We start from the raw sequence: 15,000 nt of genomic DNA, 5'->3' as shown, positions 1-15,000 counted from the left end.
AAATCCAGTTAGCTGCAACCGCAAAATCTATTTACCAACGAGCAATGGCAAAACAAAAGAAATATTTTAAAGTAAAAAGAGAGTCCAAGAAAAATAGAAGAGGAGGAAAGTGGCCAAGGGAAAATATTGACTTTCAGTTACGATTTGTAAATAATCTGGGACTGTTTTCACTTTCTTAATGCTCTCCTTAGAAGAAAACGTCGTCCCAGTGAGACAAATTTAAATTCTTTTTTACCTAAATTGCGCCAATTCTGGGAGTACTGACCAGTGGTTCTGTGGGAGACGCTAAAAATGGGAAAAATGTACCCCAAATATACGTCTACCATACATACGTAATAGAAAATGTACAGCATATAAGGTCGATCACTTAAAACAAATTACTTTCGTTTACATTGTGCTTCTATATAGTATGCTGACATCACGCGCTTCTTGTTTTTTTTTCCTTTTTTTTTTAACATGAGGGATATTATCCTGGAAGTTTAAATCGCTTGATCTCTGCGCTTGGTAGATTTAATCGTTCGTTTAAACATTTTTTAAACACCTGACAATAGTGTCCCATTAAACAGGAATTGCCGCTGCTACATCCAACCACAATTGCGGCGTTTTTTCCCCAATGTTCTTATGTTTTACACATTTTTTCCATGAAAGGTCATAAATTTTATGTTCCTGCTGTGAATTGTGTTCCTGAAACAAGCCATTCTGCAGAGCGCGTTAAATTACCTCATAACTTCATAAATATTAGTTTCTTACATTACGATTCAGCTCTTGTTTAATGTTACAGAATACGATACGATTAATGGAGTGGAAAGTCAGAACATAAATGCAACTGGAAAGTTATAATATTATTCTAATATAAACCGACGCGACACGAACCCCAAAAGAATTTAGGTTATGACTACCTCTTTAATCCTCCCCTGACAGGAACCCTTCGCTATTCTTAAAGGACTGAAGTTGTGCAAGAACAAAATTTTCTTTGTTCGAAAGATTATTCACTGCATAACTTACCTGCTAAAACAGTCGAAGAGATTCAGACACGAGAATTCCTTAAAGTTACGAGTGTGTCGTGCCCGAATGGACGTGGCGGGTCACGAAGACCGCATTTTTAAGCAATTTCATATTTGAGGTAATGAGCAGACTTCAGCCAACAGTTTATGAGAAAAATTAAAATTGCCCAGACAATGACATACAGCAGAACACGGGAGAACATTAATTACAGTAATTTAAATAAATAGGAGAGCAGAACATAATCTAGGATCATATTTGACATATATCTCTTGGTGAAATTAACTGCGATAGATTTAGAGGAAATGGTATACGTAATCCCAGAAAGAGGCTTGAGATTGTGCTATAGAAAGGTAGTTGTACAAGTCCCAAGTGTAAAATCAATCGTGGAATTGATTTTCATTATACGCGATGCAGAGCTCCAGACTTTCAGGCGACGCTTCGTGAACCTTCTAACGAAAAGAAACACGAAAAAAAAAAAATATTTAGGCTTTCTCATTTTTGGTACCAATTTTCTGGGCAGATATCGCTGTTTTATTTTATAAAGTTATCAATTACGTCATAAAAATGCATTTGCTACGAGATATAATGTAGATTGCTTTTGGAAGTTTTGCTAGACCCCAGTTTTTGTTGACTTTATACCCCGTAGGGGAATAGTACCGTCAGTGGACCCCAGGCGGCGAACTGTAGGCATTACTTTAGGTTCTTTGCAGCGTGCCTTCGGCCCCTAGCTGCAACTACTTTCGTTACCTCCTTTCATATTCTTTTTCTTCGTCTTACTTTCCACCCTCTCCTAACACTTAATTCATGGTGTAACTGCGAGGTTTTCCTCCCGTTACACCTTTCAAACCTTTTACTGTCAATTTCCATTTCAGCGCTGAATGACCTCACAGGTCCCCGTGATTGGCATTTGGCCTAAATTCTATATTCTATATATTTTTTTGGTTACCTTGATTTAAAAAGTATTTTCTTTCCTATTTGAATTTGGGTGTGATCGCATATTGTGCATTGCCTCAGCCCATGTCAGTATGGAAGGTCTGATAGTGTTTTTTAAATGACTGAAGGGCTGTTATACACAGTTCTTATACAGGCAGAGCAGAGTTGCAGTTCCACGCGACGTGGTAGATCATGGAACCACTTCCAGTCAAACTGGCCATGAATGAGAGTACAGAAGCGGTCTGACTGGCTTGACGTGAAAGGGGTCTCATGTCAATGGCGAAGTCGATTCGATCAGGGACCGAGAGTCTTTGTAATGGGAGTCTTGTTAGTTTCCGAATCAGTCGAGTTCAAGTCTTGTTCTGAGTCCAGTCTTATTTGCAACAGCAATTTCATTCTTCAAATCGTTATTTTTACCCATTTTGATCATTGCCATTTTTATTTCACGCCAGCTCAGTCCATACAAAGCCTTTGATCTCATCTTTCTGTATTTCCCTTTACCTCGTCTTACTTCTTCCTAATGAACAACATATTTTTGAAAGCTTGAATATAATAATAATAATAATAATAATAATAATAATAATAATAATAATAATAACACGCCAATGTAATTTAGTCCCTCAGCAGTCATCGCTGGAAAATGTCCTGTAGATCTGGACGAAACGTCACGTTGGAGAGAGAGAGAGAGAGAGAGAGAGAGAGAGAGAGAGAGAGAGAGAGAGAGAGAGAGAGAGAGAGAGAGAGCATTGTGTAATCAGTAATAATAATAATTAAGCAAAAATTAACTTGAAGTGAGCGATTCCTTGATCAAAACTTTGAACACAGGTAAATAATGTTCTTCCTTCCTTCCAATCACTGAAAACTATTCATTCAGAATCACTCGGAATTTCAAAGGTTTCTCTGCGCCCATTAGAATGTAATTTCATTTTTTTTTCAAAAATAGATCATTAAGATTCCTTTCCTCTGTCCTCTTAAGAAATATTATCTTGGAAGTTGTTAACATAGCTGAAAGGAACGGCCTGGGGCAGTCAACGTCAGTCTTAAGAATCCAAAGTATTCCTGTCACGAGTTGCAAGGCGGTGTTTGCATGTTCAAACGACCACCGTATTCGCGTGACTCATGTTCGATTTCGTGTCACGTTTTGTTTCCCTGTCCAGTTTTATCTGCTGACTTGGGAATCATAGATATAAGCTTCACGACTTCCCTTTTCCCTTCCGTGTTCGCGTTATTCTACCGTTTTTCTGAACGATGATTTTTATGGCGTCATAAATTCGGTAATGGTCTGGGATTGTGATTTATTCGTTATTTTCACGTCATAACTGTCAGGGACAATTTCCTTGGAATGACATTTGTGTGATGTCGAGGACTTAGTGCTGGGATCATTAAGGTGAGCGTTTCATTCCAATGATTTAATTTAAATAGTCATTATGACTTTGGGATTTTGTCAATAATCTGAGAGATCATGAGACTAGTGAAATATTTTTAAGGTCCTGGAGACTTGTTCTCGATTATATCACCCTGCATTACTATGCATAAAACGGGTGGGGATTTAAACAAAAATGAGGAGGGTCAGAAGAGGGAAGCAGAGGCCAAGGGGACTCAATAAAGGAAGGCGGAAGAGCAGTGAGACGGGGAAGAAGGGCGCGGGTCGGCTCAAAGGGGATTGTGGGAAAAGGTGTCGGGGAAAGTGAGAGCGGAAAAGATCCCACGTGAGTCATGATGTCTGATGCACAATGCGCTTGGAAATTACAAAAGCGGAAGAAAGGGAGACGCCTGGCGTCCTGTTCAACCTAGCGCACGTAAAGGTTGTTTTCGAGTCCCTATTATCCTAACGGCCGACCATGAGGTAGGCCGTCAGTTTGCTTTTGTAAGCGAACAGCTGGTTGATGTGCGCGCACGCGTGCTATCCATCTCCCTCATTATTGTCTGGACAGGGGTGGAAATATGACCAGCAGGGCTCGATATAGTGTAAAAAAGATTCATTTTTGCTGTGACACGTCTTGTCGGGGATTTGTCGTTCGTAAGAATAGTTCAGTCGATGCGTCTTATTCCACGATAAAGATTTTGAACAAGAGATACCATCATGGGTTTGTTTACATCGGGTGTTGCCATGGATACGGGGACGCGTTCCGCAGTGGCGGGTCATCGGAGTTATTATGATTGCCGCATACCCGGCTTAGGTTTGTTTGTTTGTTTGTTCTGAGGGCAAGTTTTTCTTTTCGATTCAAATCTAAAGCGTTCGCAGCATAAAATTGAATATGCACAGTATGTACTTGTTTTTGTTATGCTTGCAATTACGTGTCTGCGTTCAAGAAAACAAAATTTCTGTATAAAGAAAAAAAGCCGATTTCTTGATTTCGTTTTTTGCGTCTGGAATTCGGCAAGTTAAGCTTTAGACAACTCTGGTTTCGGTATCGCATTATTTATTCATTTTTATTTTTATTTTTTTAGCAATTTGGTATCTTTGATTATGAAATCTATCAGCCATTCTTCAGTCTAGGCTATGGCAGATATTAGTTTTTATTTTAGTTTTTATGAGCTGGCCAATGTTGCCTTGTCATGCTATCATGCAATGTCTGGTTTGCAATGATTATCTTGACTTATACGAAGGCTGCAGGAGCCACATGCAACAAAAATTTAATTGAAAAAATAGCGCCAAGAAAGATTGATGTATATAACTCATTTTTTTTTACTGTTCACAATTGTTGTAGTCTTCCTTTAACAATTTTTTCTGTTCGAAATTTTTTATGAATTTTGTCTTAGCCTTTAATTTTATACATTTTCTCATGAAAAAATTCAAAGGATCCTAGGATTTCAACTTGACTAAAATAGAATTCTTGTGAATAAAATTTTTTCTTTTAATCAGATTATTATGGAATGGTTTCATGAAATTATTATCTTTATTTTCTCCGTTTTTCGTTTATGAATTCAAATGGAGAATTGAATTTCGTCGACCTGATTCCTTTTGTTTTATGTTCATCAAAATGATTCGTCAACTCTATTTCCCCGTTTTGTTTCTACTTCAGTTAAGATGGTTAATTATGACACATAAACACATCTATGCAATACTATGCTTTGTGCAATATGTCATTAAACTCGGCCACCTGCCCCACACTACACCTCTCCCCATACAATCGTAGCAAAACACATAATCCTAGCAGCCTCTTTAGTGTTTTTTTTTTTTTTTTTTTTTTTTTTTTTTTTTTTTTTACATAGCAAGTATTAAAGGAAGCTTGACATTATGATCAACCACATCATCAATGTTGTCTCTCCTTCCCAGAAGAATTTTTACTGAGTAAATGTTAAAGAAACCTTGACATGATGATATCCTTTGCTCTCTCTGTCCCTTCCAGCGTGAGTGCATCAGCGTCCACATAGGCCAGGCCGGCGTCCAGATCGGCAACGCCTGCTGGGAGTTGTACTGCCTGGAACATGGCATCCAGCCCGATGGCACCATGCCCTCCGACAAGACGATCGGCGGCGGCGACGACTCCTTCAACACCTTCTTCAGCGAGACTGGCGCCGGCAAACACGTTCCTCGGGCCGTCTTCGTCGATCTGGAACCAACAGTCGTGGGTGAGTCACCCTCGAGACCTCCTCGTGATGAGTCACAGGCTAACGATGGTATTGAGTCACCCATTCACGGTTGAGCCCGGGGAGTGGGAGAATGGGAGGGAGGGAGGGAGGGAGGGAGGAAGCGGGAAGTTCACTTTGCGATGACGTCATCCTCAGTTTCTGGGTTGGACGGAGGACGAAGACAGAGGGTTGCTGTTGTTATTAGGGGAACTTTTGCTTGCTATCTTTGGCTCACAATGATGGACTGTAAAACGCTGTCTGTCGTAATTGGTCTTAAAGAGGAGATCTTTTCAGTAACTCTCTCTCTCTCTCTCTCTCTCTCTCTCTCTCTCTCTCTCTCTCTCTCCGCACGCACACAAAAGGTTCCCATAAATGATGATTTTCATTCTTTTCCAGTTTAAAAGCTACTAACTCAGACCCGAAGAAATGAAAAATAATAAAGGGGGAGGGGTGAGGTCTTCGTTTGGGGGAAAACAATAGGTTGTAAGGTTGGGAGAACACGGGGGCCTAAAGAGAATTCCAGAGCTTTGCATTGGAGGCTTAGAGCCTTAGACGAATTGTCATTTTAGTGAATTACTACATTTTATGCATATAGAAATGTCCCAACATTAAATGTCGAACTCTGCGATGAGAGAGGAGAGAGAGAGAGAGAGAGAAAGAGAGAGAGAGAGAGAGAGAGAGAGAGAAAGCATGTACCACAGAAAAATGAATTTTAGAGGTTCTTAACAACACCGGTACATTTCACCTTGTGAAACGAGAAAGCGTTACTGATTTCTTAGGTCAATAAACATTCTAGATACGCTGTAAGATATTCTTGGTGAAAATAAAGAAACTCCCCCTGAGTAATATTACCCCCACTTGGGAGATGTTCATATAACGGAGAGTTATGTATTTCTCATCCGCTTTAGCAATGATGAGGTTTGTCGTTGGCCAGGATGTTAACATCACAAGTAAATGCGGGTTAGTTCGGCTCAAGTAGAAAATGATACATCTCAGGCTCTGTGTAAATAATCTTTGGACCGGTATCAGTAAGGCTAGGTTTATTGCCCTGCGAACGAAATATTTCTGTATTAAAACATTTTGAATTAAATGCAGATTTTCTCAGGGTGTGGTTGATGGGCATCGAGAAATATATTTTGCGAATCATTGGAAATGGAGAGTTTAATCTAAAGGACCGAAAACGTGTTACCTAAAATTCTGAGAGAGAGAGAGAGGAGAGAGAGAGAGAGAGAGAGAGAGAGAGAGAGAGAGAGAGAGGGTGGGGGGGTTGTTAATCAGTTGATCACCTTTTCCACACACCAGTAGTTGTAAGCTATGTTTAGGTTTTATAATAATTGTCGTATCACTCCCATTGATTCTGAATTTGAGGATAAGGACTTCCGCACTTCCAGATGAGGTCCGCACCGGCACATACCGCCAACTGTTCCACCCGGAACAGCTGATCACCGGAAAGGAGGACGCGGCAAACAACTACGCACGAGGCCACTACACCATCGGAAAGGAAATCGTCGACTTGGTCCTCGACCGCATCAGGAAGCTGGCTGACCAATGCACGGGGCTTCAGGGATTCCTCATCTTCCACTCCTTCGGAGGGGGTACTGGGTCCGGCTTCACCTCTCTCCTCATGGAGAGGCTCTCAGTCGATTACGGAAAGAAGAGTAAGCTGGAGTTCTCCATCTACCCTGCGCCACAGGTGAGAGAAATGAGAGCGGACAGGTGTGCGAACATTAATCAAGGGAAAAAATTAATTGTCTGAATGTTATATATAGCCTTGACGATTTTTCAGTTTTATCAGAATGCTGTAGATTTTTAACAGAAAAGCTTTGGGCATAAAGGGAAATGAAAGAGCGAATTAAGAAAATATTTGTAGTTCAAGACACATACGTTGCAAGAAAGGGATCCAGAATTTGAAAGGTTAATAATTGTTTTAAAAACCTTAAAAGAAAACACAAAATAGAACTTTAACAGAACCACTAAAATTGCAACTTATTACTATCTGAACTGAACCTTTTATTGTAGGTCGCATTAGTATTAAAAGAAATGAAAACAATCTTTTTCAGGCAATTTTCATCTGTTAATGGGAGAGAGAAATCTACAAGAAATGAATAGGCGCATGCTTGAATTTAATGTGACCATCATGAGCTTTTAAATGCGTATTTTTTATTTCCGTAATTGTACATTAAAACGACATGACCTCCCATAATCAAGCAAAAACTAGGGATACGTGAAGAAGGGAAATTTAGCTACGAAATCCGACTACGACGAAAGAGCAAACCAATATCCGAAACAGCTTTCATAAAAGAATTCTTGTATCTTACCTGTCATATAGATGGGACATCCCGTAGGAGTTGTAGTGCCGTCAGTGCACATCATGCGGTACACTGTGGGCATTACTTAACGTTCTTTGTAGCGTCGCCTCGGCGGCTAGCTGCCACCCCTTTCATTCCTTTCACTGCACCTCCGTTCATATTCTCTTTCTTCCACCTTACTTTTCACTCTCTCCTAACAATTGATTCATAGTGCAACTGCGAGGTTTTCCTCCTGTTACTGTCAATCTCCGATTAATTTTTTGTCTAAATTCTATATTGTATTCTATACATAGAGAACAGATTAGGATGCCACTTTTCTAAATGTCTCTAGCATCTGATATCCTCTGCTCTCTACCTTCATCTAACTCCTTCTGCGTCTCCCTGCAGGTCTCCACAGCCGTAGTCGAGCCCTACAACTCCATCCTCACTACCCATACGACTCTCGAGCATTCCGACTGCGCCTTCATGGTAGACAACGAAGCCATCTACGACATCTGCCGGAGGAACCTCGACATTGAACGACCCACTTACACCAACCTCAACCGTCTCATCGGCCAGATCGTCTCCTCCATCACAGCCTCACTCAGGTACCGTCTTGGTAACCCGCTCTCTGACGACATCGGGTGACTGAAATACATTTCTGACTTGCGTCGGAATCGAACTCAGGTTATTCAGTTGAAAGGCAAAGGCTCTTCCAACTGAACCACACTAGTCATGTAATAAGTAGTTGGAGCCTTAGTACCACTGTACCTGAGGCTTTTGCCTGGGCAGGCTTAAAAGCCTTAGGTACAGTGGTACTGAGGTTCCAGCTTCTTTTAGAACTTGTGTGATTCAGTTGGCAGCGTCCTTGCCTCTCAAATGAAAGACCTACAGGTTAGATCCCGATGTGAGTCAGAGATTTCTTTCTGTTCCACACGTGATTGAATGAAGATGACTTCAGTGACTGAAGTACTCAAGTACAGTTGCTTATATTTGCGTCTGTTATCATTTAAGAGACGAAGAGGAAGAAACATAAGATTGGACATAAACCAGTGATGGCAAATAACTCTGAAACTTGTGTATATTATAAAAGGGCAGAGTAGTTATTAGTTCATGATCTAAGCCTAGGCAAATGTGTCTAACCTGAAACTTTCAGACAAAGATAACTCCCATCACAAGTGCCTGGGGAGATTATAGTTATCAGTGCTGTAGCTTCGGAATTGATCATATTGATGTTTTAGCTATTTTACCTGGCTAACGAGTTTCAGGGAGATCCCACAGCTTTCTAGGAATCTCTTTTGAATAACGTCGTTATTCTTAAAAAATAAAAAAAATAAAAAAGTGACTGAGAATAACTTCCACTACAGGTTCGACGGTGCCCTGAACGTCGACCTGACGGAGTTCCAGACCAACCTGGTCCCATACCCCCGAATCCACTTCCCCTTGGCCACTTATGCCCCCGTCATTTCCGCCGAAAAAGCTTACCACGAGCAGCTCTCTGTAGCAGAGATTACCAACGCCTGCTTTGAACCAGCAAATCAGGTAAATAATAGTGCTGTTCTTTGGCATTCATTTTTATTAGATTTCTTACTCTGCGTTCAGTTTTGTTTATATGTGATTCTATATAGTCACTTAGTTTGCATTTATATATACTAAGAAGTGAGTAAAGTTATCGTATACAACTTGGTTTGGTTAACAATGAGAGAATACCTTGGTTCTCGAGTCAAGCATCCTTGGCAATAATTTTTTTAATAAAACGCAAGGAAGTCTGTTGTTTATTATTTCATTGATTTGCTTTATTTATTCATTCCTTTTGAAATGAAACCGAATTTAGTATATGGAAATGGATAACAGTATTGTTTCTGAACCTAATAATAATAATACTTCAGTATTATAAAAACTATATTGTCAAAGGAGGTACACGAAAGCATCTGACGAGAAATGAATTCCTTCCATCTTTGATCACTTTGACCCACCTTCCCTATTGCAGATGGTCAAATGCGATCCCCGTCACGGCAAGTACATGGCTTGCTGCATGCTGTACAGAGGAGACGTCGTGCCCAAGGACGTGAACGCTGCTATTGCTTCCATCAAGACAAAGAGGACGATCCAGTTCGTGGACTGGTGCCCGACAGGTTTCAAGGTAGGGTTGTGACTTCTCTCTCGGTTTGGAAAGAATATCTTGTGGAAGTGAGATCAGAGTATTTCCGGGATGACGTTAAAATTGGTCGTCAAGTTGCAGATAATTTTGGTACTGAACTGGATGCAGTTTAGGGACTTAGTTGGATTGAGCATTAAAGTTAAAAGTTAAGTTGGGGTTACATAGTAAGCTGAAATTATTGGTAGGGTTAAATGTTAAATATCTTGGGAACTGACTGTACGATTAAAGGACAATTATCCTTAAATGTTGACTGGACTTTATCACATTACATGGGCTTATGAATGTGATGTAAAGAAATCACCTTTGGAAATAAGTTGCAATTTATGTGGGTATTGCGTATGATTTAAGTGATCATGGACGAAATGGACAGCATTTAAGGGAAGTTTCAAAACTTCATCTACAAATTTGCTTAATGCTGTCATTTTTATGAATCTGTTCCAATATTGATATTATAATGATTAATGTTTCTATGTTGATTTACGTCGAAAATAAAGGGGAACTAAATTCGCGATTTCCTTGCTCGTTCAAAATTCTTCCTGAAAGCAGCTTGGATAATGAAGGTCGCGCGCTCACGAGAAAAGGTTATACTTTTTGAAATGCCACGCCCCTTTGAATTCAGCGGGTGGAGTGGCCGTCCCGTCATCACCTTGATATTTGCTTTTAGGAATAATGACTGTATGAGGTCCCTTCCCGCCGGTGGCAGTGCAGAATTTTTAAAAGCGTATTATCATCATCTCCCCAGTGTCTGACTGGGGGTAGCCTTCTTTAAGGATATTTGTATTAGCAACTTTTTTTTTTTTTTTTTTAAGGGCGCCTCTGGAGCCTGATATTTTGCTCCTCTGAAGCAATTTGGTCCTTTTTTTTTATAGCAAACATCTTCCAACACTCAGTAGTCCATGGTCACCCCACTATGTCTCCCCCCCCTTCCCCCTCCCCCCCAGAAAAGCATTGCATTCGTAGCTCTCATAAAATCTAATCACTTGTCACCCCTAATGCCCACTTTTGGTCAGAGTGTGGAAGTGTTGTAAGAATCCAAATAATATCATTCTGCCTAAGACTTCTAACAAATAAACAAGCAAAAGGGACAAACGAACAAACCAAATTAACAGAAAAGGCGGAAAGGGAAGGCAACAGGGTGCGAGTCCTGATTTTAGTTACTAAAAATTGCGCCAACGTTGCACAGGATTTTGATGTCTTCTGTCTGAAGCATTTTGAAACGGGTAAAAATGGTATTCAGAGAACGCTGACCTCCAACATTTCCAAGCTTCCATGAGCTTATAAATATTGATCGCCTACCTTTTCCTATACTTGTCTTTCTTTGCAGGCTGAATTCCCTTTGGAGTCCTCCTGTGTTTATAGTCTGTTGACTCTGTCCCTAAAGGTCTTCAGCTGAAGATTTAACGAAATAAAAAAAAATGAAGAGTGTTAGCTATGTTGTTCCGAAAGGAATTTTACTGGCTTAGAGGAAATATGTAACCTCTATTCAGGTTTTCTTGAAAGAGATACGACTAAAAATGGGTCAACAAACTCTACGGTATTGACTCACCCAATTTCAGTTTCGAGACCTCGAACCTCTGCCAAGACTTGGTAATCCATCCTCGATGAGGTCCCTTCTCTTCCAAAGTTCTGTTCCTGTCTTCCCCAGTTTAATGTCTTGTTTCCATCACAAATAGAAAGCACGGAACACTTGCAACAAGGCTGAACAGTTCTCTTCTAACAATTACACGCTGTAAGCCTAGTGGTTTGCATATTTCAATTTCGCAAAGACTATGAGACAAACACGCAGACCATTAGCTGTAAATTATATAACCACCCAGTTTCTTATACCGGTTAGGTTTTCCCTCTTACTGATCACTTTCTACTTGACTAAATATGAGTGCTGTGAGGATTACGAACATTGTCTCGCTTGAGCATTTGTTTTCGGTATATTTATTTTTTCAAGAGTGCACGTAACCTTCATAATCAGGTCATGTATGTATGTGTATATGCTATTTTTTTTTGGCGGGGGCGGCGAATGGCTATAGGATTAGTATTAATTTCTACTTTATTCTTTAGCGTCATGAAAGTATTTCAACATTCCCTCGGTCTCAGATCTAAGGCAGCCTTTTTCCCTTCTTTATTTCACAGGTGGGCATCAACTATCAGCCTCCCACCGTCGTTCCAGGAGCAGACTTGGCCAAGGTGTCCAGGGCCGTATGCATGTTGTCCAACACCACCGCCATTGCCGAGGCTTGGGCCAGGCTCGACCACAAATTCGACTTGATGTACGCCAAGCGAGCATTCGTGCACTGGTACGTCGGAGAGGGTATGGAGGAGGGAGAATTCTCAGAGGCCCGCGAGGATTTGGCAGCCCTGGAAAAGGACTACGAGGAGGTCGGTGTCGACTCTACCGAGGCGGAAGACGAGGAAGGAGGAGAGGAGTACTAAACGACTTTCGAAAAGTATTTAAAAGGAGAATGGCTGTCCAGAAGTGCCTCACTAAAATGGCGGTTTCCCGAGGCAAATAAAAAATTAAACTCAATGGAGAATGTGGGGTCTGGTCCACTCTTCGACATCATCTCTGCAACTGTTAGATAACCACAGACTTCCATTTGCGATGTCTAATAATAACGTATCCATATGTCAGGTAATTTTTTTTTATATAATACACACTTGACATCAGTGACATCATTTCTATGTATGATAATTTTTGCCTTATGACAGAAGAGTCTCTTCATCTCCCTTTTGTAGTTTATATTCCCGTGCCTTAACCTTTGCAAATGCCTTCATTGCAAGTTGACCCTGTGCCATCCATGAATGTGAGTGCTTAAGTCCATCCCTAACTTGAATAAGACTTTTCTTTTGAAGTTGTTATCCTTTAAAAGACTCATCAGACCAAAAACTTGCCGAGAAGTATTCAACAAAGTCAAGTCATTTATATATTGGATTAAAATCTTAAGAAATTCTCTCTAGTCGGTTGCAATTCCAAGAACTAGTCAAAAAAATCAGTCATCCTTCCACTGATCATTCTTCTATTTTATCATTTTTTTTTACCTTCGTGTCTAATCTACGCTTAATTCGAACTTCATTGGTCTAACGTGAATCTCAATTTCATTGCCTGACAATCTCGACGAAATTATATGTAATACTCTACTTGTGTCCAATAAAATGTTAGAACGCTCACATCTGCTTTCAGTTGTCCTTCTGGCTTAACATTATAAATGAATTGTTGTTTACTGGGTAATAATGATACCTTGTTGGTTAAACACCTACTGCACATTACAGTATTAATTTCTAGTTATCTTTTAATACGAAAAGAAAAGAAACTTATCAGTAATTTATGTCACGAAAATTGAGATGTTCCTTCAGCAAATATTGCAGATGAAGAGGATAGAGATATTGTTCAAAAGCCACTGAACTGACAGTCCCTATACTCTGTTTTTTTTCCATCTGTCCATCCGCCTGTGGTGTTTGCATATGGTAACACTGCGTCCCGGGCTTTAGATAGTTACATTCAGCTTACATTCAACAATAATAACAACATCCTATTTCGAATATTAACGGTGTAATTCGCATACAGTAAATTATTAAAACACTTTTCAGTTGCAAATGTACACCCAGCTATCCTTTTAATTACCTAAAACTTACACATAGCGTAACTATTTAAAGCCCGGGACGCAGTGTTACCATACAAAAACACCACAGGCAGATGGACAGATGGAAAAAAACAGAGTATAGTCTTACTAACATTTGAGTAAGGATGTGTGACCATTTAGTGCAAGTACATATATACAAGACAAAAGTTGAGGTTTTATAATGATATAAAAATTACAAACAAGCATTGAGCGTCTTTAAACTTTCCTACACGTTTTTTTAAACAAGCTAGGAATTGCTTATTCAGTATTTACCAGATATTTCGGTCTTAAGGTATATATATCATGAATGGTTTTATTGATAAATTTATAGAAGACCACCAGGGATAAGCAGCTATTATAAATACAAAACAAAGTAGAGTCAACAATTTGGAAACTATCCACTTGAACATTGACAAGCCATCAGTATCTGTATTCTTTATTCATCTCCAGATATAAGGGACTACTTTGTGCTGGAAAGAATATTGAAGAGCTGTCTTTGGTATGCAAAACTAGTTCATTGATGGCTAGTTGCAAACTTAAGGGAACTTAGACTAAGAGCCTAAATTTTTATTCTTGCTGTAGTAACTAGGAAACGTTACCCAGCAAGCCCAGTGAAAGAGTAATATAAAGAACATTTCCTTCTCCTCACCAAATCTATATATACATTTTTATTCAAACCGTCATCCGAGAACTAAGGTGATGGCAATTTCTTTTTATGTTTTGAAGGGAGCTGCGGGTCGGTTGACCTGACCTCCCAGAAGCCGATCTCCAGAAATTCCGGAACACCACAAGTCTTAAACGCCACTTGATTCTATCGACAGAGCTTTATGTAAAGCAAGAAAAGCCTCTTTAGAAAATTGTACTACCTAAAAATGATTTTGACATAAAAAAAACTTCTCATTTTGTCGTGTTGTCATTGGCAGTTCATGGTCATCCCTGAACTGCTAGAACGATTCGATGTTAATGGTATTTCTAAGAATTCACTTCGAAGAAGAATGGTTTTATATTTGAGATCCTGTACAATCTGTCACAAAAAGTACGTGGGACAAAGTGTCAAGAATCTCGAAATACCATTAAAACAACATAAATTTAACGTCGTTAGCACAGGGTACACAGCCCGTAGATTGTTTTAACACATGAATGAATGTAACAGCCCTATCAATTGGAAAAATGTAAAAGAGATCATGTTTTGTTATGTAAGGACATTATAAAACGAAACATACTGACCCATGAACAATGAAGAAAAATCGAGTTGATTTGATCGTCAACAGCCCAGGAATGTTTAACTGGGCGAACCACTTGTAAATAATATGTTTAGGCTATTAGTTTTTAAACAGCTGTTTGATGGTTTGTATGTTTAAGTATTGCTACCATAGTGGCAACTTAGTAAAAACTAATGATTTTCGCGTCACGTGATCTTGAA

The 15,000-nt window shown here is 39.7% G+C and overlaps 1 protein-coding gene across 1 annotated transcript in view; it reads left to right on the top strand.

Moving 5' to 3' along the window:
- The window catches only part of LOC135206720 (tubulin alpha-1A chain), a 26,207-nt gene extending 13,082 nt beyond the window's left edge, over window positions 1-13,125 (top strand). Inside the window, exons 2-7 of the mRNA XM_064238171.1 lie at window positions 5,292-5,514; window positions 6,906-7,207; window positions 8,211-8,410; window positions 9,170-9,344; window positions 9,793-9,945; window positions 12,091-13,125. Of these exons, the coding sequence (XP_064094241.1) occupies window positions 5,292-5,514; window positions 6,906-7,207; window positions 8,211-8,410; window positions 9,170-9,344; window positions 9,793-9,945; window positions 12,091-12,390 (1,353 nt within the window). The 3' untranslated portion in view covers window positions 12,391-13,125. The remainder of the gene's footprint in view (window positions 1-5,291; window positions 5,515-6,905; window positions 7,208-8,210; window positions 8,411-9,169; window positions 9,345-9,792; window positions 9,946-12,090) is intronic.
- Window positions 13,126-15,000: the final 1,875 nt, after the last annotated feature.

Source organism: Macrobrachium nipponense, chromosome 31, assembly GCF_015104395.2.
Source record: "Macrobrachium nipponense isolate FS-2020 chromosome 31, ASM1510439v2, whole genome shotgun sequence".
NCBI lineage: Eukaryota > Metazoa > Arthropoda > Malacostraca > Decapoda > Palaemonidae > Macrobrachium > Macrobrachium nipponense.
Note: the sequence above shows the minus strand (reverse complement) of the source record. Positions and strands in the feature narration are given on the sequence as shown.